Here is a 12108-nt window from a genome sequence, read left to right as displayed (position 1 = left end):
TTGCCATATCGTTTATTGTTCGCTACTGTGTTGCTATTCTAGTCTGGCCGTTTCCTGAAGATAAAACCCCCCGATCTATATGATGTAATGAATAAAACCATTTTTTTGATTACCCAAAGTTTAATGGTGTCGTTCTCTTATTCAAATCATAAATGATATAACTAAACAAATTAATAAATATTTAGGTGAAGCTGTGCGCTTGAATTTTTCATCGCATCATCCTATGCAGTGTGGTGAATTATTATTGCTCATTATTGTCTATAGGCTATTTTAGTCATTTAAATAGCATGGGTTATATTACTATATTGATTAATGACATTGTATTATAATATTAAACCACCCAAATATTTAGGCTACTACCTTCTAATTTCCGTTGTCAGTGCAGACTTTTTTTTTTTTAGCTTAGGCTACTGACCATTATGGATTGTAGCCTGCATTAAAAAGTCTTGAACATAAAACAACAGGATACAAATATAGTTGATGACTAGACATAATCATTTCATGACTCTAGACACTTCTTTGTGAAGACAGTAGCATAATACAGTGAAATAATATGTTCTTTAGCCATATAAATACAGTTGCCATGTGCGTGGGTAAAATTTACCCGCTGGCGCTTTTAGGTATACAGCGACCTTTGGCGGTTCTAGTGTTAAATTTACATGTAACCAGTTTAATATGGAGAGGCACTGAAATGTAGACCTTAGTTTATGTGTTTTTGACCTACACTGTACACGACGTGAGAACAGTTAGCTCTTTAGGTTTGTACGGTAGCATTGACTCACTAACTTCAACGTTAGCTAGTTTTAGCCAGAGATACCTTGCTGAAGCACAAGATGACATTAATGCTCTGCTTGAGCACTCACTAACTTCAACGTTAGCTAGTTTTAGCCAGAGATACCTTGCTGAAACACAAGATGACATTAATGCCCTGCTTGAGCAGATGAAAATTGTAACTTAATGAGAGTATGACAACCAGAAAATGAACGTTTTTGTCTTCATTGGGATTAGGGTTGAATGCTTACGGACATTTTGCTCTGTTTTGTTTGGGTTCAAGGAATGGAATAAAATAAGTTCCATTGCCCATCCTTTCAGGATACCTGGAACTCAATGTTACAAGTACCCCAGGCACATCGTTTTTCCATTTTTGTAGCATAAACACCATCAAACTGATGCAAGCTTCGGATCTTCCAATGTTTCTCTATGGTGCTGAAACCTAAAGATGTCCGAGTCCCCGTGCAACTGATACTCAACTGCCATTGGCTCATCTGTGTTCGAGGGGAGGGGCTTACCGATAGGTCAATTCCACCTGCAGCCATTAAAGTAATCTGCCAAAAGGTCTGGGAAACCAGAAAGTGGCCAAAAGATTGGAAAAGGTCAGTTTTTATACCAATATCAAAGAAAGGTGATGCAAGGAATTGTAGCAACTACCGCTCAATAGCCTTGATCCCTCAAATAAGCAAAATCCTTTTAAAAATCATTCTACAACGCCTACTCCCAATCATAGAGACAGAACTACCTGATTTGCAGGCTGGTTTCCGCCGAGGTCGTGGCACACGTGACCACATAGCAAATTTGCGATGGATCATTGGAAAATGCAATGAATTTCAAAAAGATATCTATATGTGTTTCATTGACTACAGTAAGGTCTTTGATTGTGTTGAACATGATAAGCTATGGAAGGTATTTCAAAAATTGGGAATATCACCTCATCTGACCCAGTTGATAAGATCGCTTTACACAGATCAAGAAGCCGTTGTTCGAACGCAGTATGGCAACACAGAATGGTTTAGAATTGAAAGGGGTGTGATGGGGGTGTATTCTCTCCCCCTTTCTTTTTAATATTTATGCTGAAGTGATCATGAGGAATTCGTGTCTGGAAGATTCTGACATAGGTGTGAAGATTGGAGGCAGAAATATCAACAATCTTTGTTATGCTGATGATACAACTTTATTAGCAGAAACCGAGGATGATCTGAAACACCTTATAATAACAATTCAAAGGGAAAGTGAAAAGATGGGACTCCACCTGAACATCAAAAAGACTAAAATCATGTCTACAGCTAGACCTGGAAAAATTAATGTAACTATCAATGGAGAGGAAATTGAATGCGTTAAGGAGTTCTGCTTTTTGGGATCTATGATTGACTAAATTGGCGACTGTACACCTGAAATAAAGCGTCAAATATCACTAGGACGTAATGCAATGCTAAGCATGCAACAAATCTGGAAGAGTAAAGACATCAATCTAACAACCAAATGTAGACTAGTCCAGACGATTGTATTTCCAATATCAATATATGGATGTGAAAGCTGGACTGTGAAAAAAACTGATCGAAGGAGGATAGACGCCTACAACTGTGTTGGAGAAGGCTCTTGAGGATACCATGGACAACATATTAAAACATTTCATAATAAGCCAAATGAATAGACTATAATGAATTTAAATGAAAAGTAATTTTACTGCCAGGCTTAAAGTGAAATATGCTTGAATATGAAGTGATGACAGTGGTTTTAAAATGCTTGGCTGAATGATAGCAAATAGCTCTTGCCTGAAGCCTGAGGTAAGGTGATCGGTTACCTTAATGAACAGTGAGTGAGCGAGCAAGTGAGCGAGAGGCTCTAGGGAGAAGGGATAACTGGGATTTCATTGAAACTTTGATTCTAGGAGCTAAACAGTAGGAATCACAACAAAGCTTTGATCTTTGTTGAGGTTCTGTGTTAGGGATCATCTGAACTCTGAATGTTGTTTAATGTACACCTCTGTGCTGCAGTGATCATTTCATTACAGCACATTTCAACTTTACATTTAATCATTCACAGCCAATAACAGTCACAATAATAGTAAATTGTCCCTAAGCATATTAGGACACTTTTAATAAACCCTACCTGCAGCCACTGGGACTGGTCACTGTGTCCAGATGTCCAGGCATTGACCTTGCCTTGTTTATCCAGTCTTGCTTTCCCAGGTTCCCAGGTGAACATGTCCATGTTAAGAGTTCTGAAGATGCTGGAGGCCGTGATTTGGTAGTCCTGAATGTGGCCAGACTTCATCCCCATTGGCTCCGAACACCCTGAAGAATTCAAAGGCGTGTCATTAGCCTAAAACCGTATTACACTAAAACCAATTTACATGCTGTTACACAATAATGTACGCTGGTTAGTGTCTTTTTTTTACAAGGAATACAGGTTAACTATGGCTTGTGTTTAGCTTCAACTAACACATTGAAGCAAGAATAATAAATACATGTATTGTATAGTAACTACTGGCACAATCTGACCAACAGGGGGAAAACAATCCTTATTGTTGAGCTGTATAAAATAAATCCCCTGAACTGGCTAGGAGAAAAGGAAAAACTGGCTTCAACCATGTTGTGCTGTGCTTTATTGACAGTCTGGACAATGTTTCAGAGGTATAACACACTTTTAAAGTCGCCTTTGGACGTGCTCTCAGAAAGATGTATTGCTGTCTATTGAGGTGACTCACCCGTGAGCTCACAACCCAGGAGCTCCATGCGAAGAGTGCAGTGTCTCCTGCACACCTGCGGGTAGATCCTCACATACTGAGCCTCGATAGGAGGGGTGAAGGAGTTGGCAAACGGAGTGTTGTTATCAATATTCCCACGGAAGATCTGGAGGGAGAACGTGGGGAGATTTCATAAAACGAGAGAGGTCAACACTGCTCCATCACACTCACCCCAATTTATTATACTGGTTTTTAATCAAAAGAGTATTTACTAACACTAAATCGAAGTCATTTATGAAAAATGTTTGAGGTAAAAAGGTCAAAACGAGATCAAACTGGACTAGGTTTGCATTCCTCGAAGGAAATATCAGTGCTTGCAAGATAGCAAAAATAAGAACAATGTTTTGTTAATGTTTTAAATAAGCTTAGGTTCTGAACAAATGAAATGAAAAAAAAAATAGAACCAATGACAAGTATGCAAAATAGATTTAAAAGAAAATACTGATCACAATTTAGTATGTACATATTTAGATGCCATTATCACTGTTGTTTAGAACAAGAATATATAATACTATAATACTATTTTTAATAAAATAATTTCCCTGATAACAAAACTTTCAGTGTCTGAAATAATCAAAATAGCAACTACTCAGAGTCATTAGAAGAAATCTGGACACTCTCTAACAGTAAAAAAAGATGGCATCAGAGATGATGGACGCTGTATGTCATCTGAAGCCTGACAGCAATCCCCTCAGAATACAGCCTGGAAAGGTGGAGGGAGAAGCAAAAGCACATGCTGAGTGACTGATGTGGCTCTTTTTTGCTAATTAAAAAAATGTCTCACTATATCTTCATCCGTGCCCTTGACTTTGTGCGTCCTCCAGGTCTTTCCGTCATCGCTGTAGGCCACTTTGTACGACTTAACATATTCTGGGCTCCCGATGCGCTTGGCTCCTTGGGTTATCACTCCTGTGACCCGCATCCTCCTCTGTAGGTTAATCTGAGACAGAACAAAAGAGAGAGGAACAGATGCAGAGAGAGAGATAGAAACGATCTTCTTTAGTGTTATCTTAGTATTATTTATATATGTGTGTGTGATTTATCTTAGTTTTTGTGAATATAGTAAAAGCAAAATAAGACAGGACAAGACGTGTAATTACACAATAAAGAAATATAATAGCAACATGCTAGGGCCGCTGATAATCACAGACATGCTGAAACACTGCCACAACACATTTTGCATGTGCAGTTGATTTATATTTAAGTTTAATGGACAACTATGTAAATAAAGAAAAATCAAAGTGCCCCAAAAAACGGTCTATTTTCAAATTGCCGGTGACTTTGTCTGTTTTTGGTCCGCAAAGCAAGCAGAACCGCCGAACACTGAGCAACACTGAGGATAACACTCATTTGCGTTGTCTCAGAATGAGTCAGTGTTTTTGAACAAATCTTTGAATAAAATGATTTGCTGACTCACCCGTGAAGACAGTCACCTGTCGCCGCCTATTGACGCAACAATGTAACTCGCAGAAAGAGTTCCTGAAAACCCCCTTATCATTTCACCTTTTAGTGACTTAAGGTGCAGCCACATAAGCAAATTTTCAGCAATATCTTCCAGGTAAAAAGGCATTGTTCACTGACAACAGTGAAGCACTGTTCACACAGAAGTTCACTTTCTGCTTAATCCTTTTTTGAAAAGTTAATCCTTTTATGTAAAGACATGTCAATTGAATTGCAACCAAGATTTTAATTTTAAATTGTGGTTTGTTCAGGAGTATGTATGCTTTGGAAATATCTGTTGGGTATACTTGTTATAGCACTTGCATATCATTGCTCTTTTGTTGATTTTGATTGCTTCTGTTGTCCTCATTTGTAAGTCGCTTTGGATAAAAGCGTCTGCTAAATGACTAAATGTAAATGTATGTCAAATGTATTATTTATCCTTATATATATGTAAATATACAACAATTTTGCATTCATTTATTGCATTCATTGTCTCCTGCACAATTTGAAATCATTATAGGCTACATTTTGAAATTACACCCAATGAAATGTCATTATTAAGCAGCTTGCAACACATTTTGTAACTGTTTTGTACTATAATTCTAAATACTTTTTCTAGACTAATATTCTCATATTTGGCTGCATACAACAAATAAAAGTAAAATTCATTAAATTCAGATAAAAAGCTTGCACTGATATTTTATATATATATATACCACTGTATATATATATATATATATATATATATATATATATACGTTTCTTTCTGCGCTCAAGTTAACAGATTAAACTGTTCACACTGCACACGGTTGCAGTCCGGCAGTGCGATCCAGGAGCGGTGCGTCTGCAGTAGTGCAGAGATAGTTTCTGCTGCACGCGCTGAATTAAAGTAACAGCGCATTGTTTGCGCTAAATATGAACATGGATTGACACGAAAATGTAGTAATTACACCATAAATGCATATTATTAAAGTCTACTGTGTTTCACAGTCAACACATATGGTTTTTTGGCTAGGTTTAAAGGAAAAGAGCACTTTTAGATAAACAAGGCAATAATAGATGGCACTCGTGGAGGTAGTTAAACAAAGTTCTTTATGAACCACAGGATTGCTTGTAAACTATTTAAATGCAAAAGAAAAGGCAGTAGAGCTGACTGTTTCTGTCTATAGTAAGTTTTAATTTAGAATGTTTGTGATAATGTAAGAAAAGAGTTTAAATGTTTTGCCACTTGCTTGAGCAACTTAATATATAAATCTAGAAGTAAATGCAAAAGTAAAAAGCATTGAACAATATGTTGCTTATATTTATTGCATTTAAACACATCTATGAAATATTGTATTACTGTAATGTGTAAAAAAAATAATAAAATTTGAAATCAAAATAATGGATAAATGTTGTGTTTGTGGTAAACAGCCACGGATCAGTTGCAGACTCTTGTGTGAATGCACAGTCCGTGCTGCTTCTGCACCGCTTACGTACAGCACATGGACTGCATACACACTGCAAACGGAGTATGTTTGAACCTGGTGCAGGGGCGTAGATTACGCGGGGGACGCGGGGGATGTGTCCCCCCCACTTTTAATATCATGTAAATTCGTCCCCCGCACTTTTTCGGGCAAGTGTGTTCGCATAGAGGTTTTCAAGAGCCGGTGTGAATAAATATACATTTAAATTCAAAGAGACAGGATAGTCTGTGCATGATCTGATGTTTTATTCGGACCCAGAATAAGGCGAGATGAACATCACGGCGCGCTAAACATTCCGCGCAGTGTATGTTACATTCATACTCATAGCCGGAGGGCGCTCTCACGCAGAAAGTCGTGTATTGTGTTTGACAAACTACAGCTGTAACATCACATGCATATCAACATAGCTTTGCAGTTTATCTTTAAAGTAGGGCTCTACCGCAAAAATACAAAGCTAACCTTTGTAAAAAGGACATGTCCCTCACTGAAAACAAAAATGCCATATACAGATTTTTATTTATTTTTTGTTATTTGTTATGTAATATGAATGATCCTTTCAGGACTCCACTGACTCTACTTGAGATGCATTTTCAGTATTTTAGCAAGTATTTTAAGCTCTGCACATTGAATAGCTACAGGCCTCTGGTTTTAAAATAGGCCACACAACCTGACAGCCTTCTGGGAGTAACTTATTTTTGTAGCTAGCCTGTAGAATATCAAATATTTTTTTTTTCCTTAACTTTTTCTAAAACGTCACAGGTAAACTGCAAGCACAACATATCACAAATGTACTCCTTTCATAACCTGTGTTCACAGAAGAAAAAAAAAATACACAAAATAAAAATTAACATGAAATTCTTAGGTAGATAAACATAAATTGCATTTTTTGTAACATACTCCAATAAACTTATAATTAGCAATGCTACTAACCTGACTACTTAGGTTATAAATTATAGAATGATAGAATTATTTCTAGGTTTCCTGGGACTGATGTATCTGATGGAGACAGACAGTAATTTTTATTTTGCGGCAATTTGGCTCTGTCCGAAACATTGACTTTTATATCTTGTTTACATTACTGGCATTTAGACAGTGTACATTTTTTGAACACTTTATTTATTGTGGCTTTCCTTATTGTGCAAGGAGACAGACATAAAGGCAAACAAGAGTATGCATGCATTGTTGATAGGGTTGGGTATTGTTTGAATTTTATCAATTCCACATTCCAGTTCCGATTCTGCTTATCGATTCCCACAAGTCAAACATTTAGATATCAAACACATTTATTTTGTGTCTCTTTTTGCAAATCATTTAATTGCTACTGAATACCATGAATAAAAATCAGCTGGCTACATAAAAAAACTGGATTTGATGAAGAGCTGTTTGTGTGCAAAATAGAGCTGCATGTTTCTGGAGAAATTGAGGCTTTTTAAAAAATATATATATATTTTTACATTTGAACAGTAAACACTGAGGGAACCGACTGTGTGAGTCAACTCTAAAACCTGTCCTTCACAGAAAAGCAGCTGGACTGGCAAAGTCTCCAACTGTGTCTTTCCACTGCCACTCTGTCATGTCAATCAACCTGCATCATGTACTCAGTCCACTGTGCAAACAAATCAATAATCCACATTCAAGTGTGTGATACACTGTGACTGTTGTGCAAATACATTTATGTGCAACTTTTGCCGCATTGATGCAGCTTCTATGCAGAGTAAAATGGCTCTAGACAGACAAGTTTAACCATAACATAATTGGCTCATCACTTCACCCCATCTTCACTTCGTGCTATCGTTGTCAGTTTGCTCTTCCACAGCAGGGCAAATCCTCAATGTTAGCGTTAATCTGAAGTACAACTGAACCTGCTGTGGGAGGGAGGACGTGCCTAGAGGGACTGACACCATGCCAAGCCAAACTGTTGTGTGGATCACGACTCAGTGCAGCACAGCTCTGGTACAACAGACACTATCACTCAAATTTAAGTGCTTAGTGGGAGAACAAGAAAAAAAATCTAAGATAAGATTATGTAAAACAGTGATTCTCATCTGCTTTTGCCTCATGACCTAGAATTTTCATTGGACATCAGATGGCAACCCAACAACACTACAAACATGCTTTATTGGATATAATTAAGTACCAGATGCCCTCAAAACATTAAATCGATTCATATTACCCTAAGCACAACAAAATGTGTAACTTAAAAAAAAAATAAAAATAAAATAAACCCTTTTTAAATTATTAACATAACAATTTGGTAAATGCATAAGCAACAGCAGAAATGCAACACAATAAAAAAAAAAAACTATTACCCAAAGCACCCTACTATTACCCTAAGCACAACAACATACAGTACTATTATTATTATTATTATATTCCTTAAGCATAATGATATGCATAACAAATAAAAATACAATTATTCTTTTATTTTATTTTATTATTTAATTTATTTTATTTTACAGCAGTCACTTACCGGCCTAACATTTGAAACAAATGTATCACACAACGACAGGCAAATTTATTGTAGGCTTTTTTTTGACGCATGGTCTTAAGCAACAAAAATATGTTTTCTTCCTCCCTTTTAGAGACGCTTTATTTTGCAATCCTAACCATGCACGATTATATGGTTTGTTACGTTTTATATTTTGCACCTAGCATTGTTTTCTGTCCCTGCTCTTTGTGACCCTATCAGAGCAAACCTGACAGCCATTTTTGGGGTCACGACCCACCAGTTGAGAACCACTGATGTAGTAAATATATGCAGTAGAATGCAAAAGACTAAATTAAAATGAAGAAATTACAAATCAGCTTCCTATACACACTTCCAGCATGCACCAGAAAGACAGAAGCACTAATGTCCTTCGTGCATGGCTTCATGACAGGGGGAGACCGAGAGCAATATGGAAATGAGCACATGCTGATGCTCGACTCGCAGCCTGTGTTCCTGCTGTCTAAACGCATACACGTATTAATGCATACACTTGCACACATATGGCACAACCCCATCCATCACACTCTACATATGTACACATAAACCGCTATCGTTGAGCAAAGAGGTGATCTGCACGTAATGAGCCTTTCAAAATAACTCCCACACTATTCCTCAGCATAACTCCTCTGTCTAACTAATGGAGAAATGCTCGGAGACCCAAGACTAAGTTAAGGCGTTTAGTCAGCCTTCAAACAGCGAGTGAGAGCAGTCAGTCAAGTCTTTGTTTTCCCCAGAGGTAAAAAGCTGTTTGAGAGGCTCCTGAGGGACGGGGCGTGGAGCGAAGCTGAGTGCTCAGAGTGTGGAAGGGAAGAGGAAAACAGCTCAGGCTCGTAGACAGACAGCCATGAAATGGGGGAAAAGTAATAGTCATAATACAGGGTTTAAAATGATTTGTCATCGCTGAGTGGGGAGTGTGTATGTGTGTGTGTGTTGCTTCACAGTCAGCTACACTTGATGACAGCTAATTCACCATCCTACTGTGTGTGAGCAATGGGCTGGGATTTTGAGGGGCCACACAAATCACGAGCTGAATTCGTTCTTCTAGCCTTTAAGTCTCTGAACTGAAGATGTATCAAAAACTCGCTAAACCACTGACAGTGGCTACAGCACATGCTGGGAGAACACGTCAAGTTTTTGAAAGAACAATCACTTTGTGAATTTCTATAGCGCTGATGAGAAATCTTGTCATTTGAAATGCTTGCGGGCTTGTGTGGTAATTAGAAATAACAGTAATTTGCACATTACTAACAGAACTTTACTTGCATTACTCAAGAAATACTTGAAATATTCAAACTTTAAATGTTCAAAATTGTCTTTGATTCATCAATATATATCTGCTATCAATATGTGCTTTATAAGTACTAATAAACAGACAATATGTTAAAAATAGGCATGCTAATAAGCAGCTAGTTAATAGTGAGAATTGGTCCCTACACTAAAGTGTTACAACAACAACAACAACAACAATAATACTAATACTAATAATAATAATAATAATAATGGTCAGACATTATTTTAAGGTACAATTCTCGCTATTACCAAACCATTAACTATGACTTTTGCCTCAATAAACTCCTAATGTGCTGCTTATTAATAGTTAGTAAGGTAGTTGTTAGGTTTAGGTATTGGGTAGGATTAGGGATGTAGAACATGATCATGCAGAATATGTGCTTTATAAACTAATAAACAGAAATTATGTTAATAATAGGCATACTAATAAGCAACTAGTTAATAGTGAGAATTGGTCCCTATACTAAAGTAATAATAATACTAATTATGATTATTATTATTATTAATATTATAATTTTTTTTTGACACATTAAATGCAGCTCAGCATATAATAAAAATATGTTCCGACGCCAGATTTATTTGCTATGGATAACATTAGAATTTGGCTGTCATGCATCACTAAATATTTTATTCATAAATAAATAAATAAATAAAAAAGAACAGCCATCACCACATGGCTGTTTAATATATGTAATTTTAGGAAAAGAAGAAGGAGGAAAAAAACTAGTTCTGCATACCGTTACTGTGATATAAAATTACTCCTACTGTGATATAATATTCTGGTCACATAGCCCACCCATAATGTTAATTATACACCAATTTATCTCAATCTATCCTTTCATAGACTTCCACGAGACTAAAACAGGGGTGACCAATTAAAGCCACATGACTAAAAGGCCATGACTGGGTGATACTTCATGCTCATAATGGCCACAGATGCTGGAGTCACTTCATCTAATGGAGATGCACACTAGCGCCATGTGTGGAGGGGCCACTGGAAACATCTGGCATGGCAATATTTGTCAGTTTTGCGGAAATTGATTTGATTGCAGGCGGTGGACATAAAATGGCTGTAATTCCCGAAGGCCGTTTATCAGCCTGACACCCAATCACGCAAGAGTCGTTTACCAATCATGATCTCAATTCTCCAGCCACTGACAGGGTTTTTAAGTTGTTGTGGTGGGTGGTAGGAGAATGAGAGTCCTGCACAGACATAAACAGACACACACAGAGACTCTCACACACCACTGCAGACTGCACTGATTTCAGTAATAAAATAGATCTGCTCTCATGAACACAGATGTCAGTTTAAAAACACCTAAAACATGGGTTATTTATTTAGTTAGGTAGTTTTTCCCCTGTAAACAGTCTGTAAATGACAGATCTTGAGTCTCCTATTAATTTGTAATTTTTGAGTTCATATTGTCTTTTTTTTAATCTGCAGTCTGGCCACAGATAACTTAATTTATCTTAACAAATTAAATTATCTGATGCAATATGTTCATCATTGTATTCAATGTGTAGACTATATAGATATAGATTTGGCACCATATTATATCCACACTGTAAATGCAAATTTTGAAGTGCAACATTTTGTTTTGAAAGATCATGTGACACTGAAGATTCGAGAAATGGCTGCTGAAAAATCAGCTTTGCCATTACGGGAACGAAAAATAAATTATAAAATGCATTATAATAGAAATTTTTTTTTTTTTTCAAACTGTAATACTTCACAGCTTTACTGTTTTTGCTGTATTTTGATCAAATAAATGCAGCCTGGGTGAGAATAAGTGACTTTCACAAACTTTTGAATTGTATTGTATGTTTGGGTTGTGTGGTGTACACACACACACACACACACACAGATATATATATATATATATATATATATATATATA

The 12108-nt window shown here is 36.7% G+C and overlaps 1 protein-coding gene across 2 annotated transcripts in view; it reads right to left on the bottom strand.

Annotated features, from left to right (window-relative positions):
- The window catches only part of LOC107685241 (EGF-like repeat and discoidin I-like domain-containing protein 3), a 201740-nt gene that overhangs the window by 43872 nt on the left and 145760 nt on the right, over positions 1–12108 (bottom strand). For both annotated transcript variants that reach the window (XM_016481755.1, XM_016481757.1), the window contains 3 exons: positions 4308–4463; positions 3485–3629; positions 2887–3071 (listed from right to left, as the gene is read on the bottom strand). In XM_016481755.1, coding sequence (XP_016337241.1) covers positions 2887–3071; positions 3485–3629; positions 4308–4463 — 486 coding nt within the window. The remainder of the gene's footprint in view (positions 1–2886; positions 3072–3484; positions 3630–4307; positions 4464–12108) is intronic.

This window comes from Sinocyclocheilus anshuiensis, unplaced genomic scaffold (assembly GCF_001515605.1).
Source record: "Sinocyclocheilus anshuiensis isolate Anshui unplaced genomic scaffold, SAMN03320099.WGS_v1.1 scaffold577, whole genome shotgun sequence".
NCBI lineage: Eukaryota > Metazoa > Chordata > Actinopteri > Cypriniformes > Cyprinidae > Sinocyclocheilus > Sinocyclocheilus anshuiensis.
This window is presented reverse-complemented; position numbering and strand designations above follow the sequence as displayed.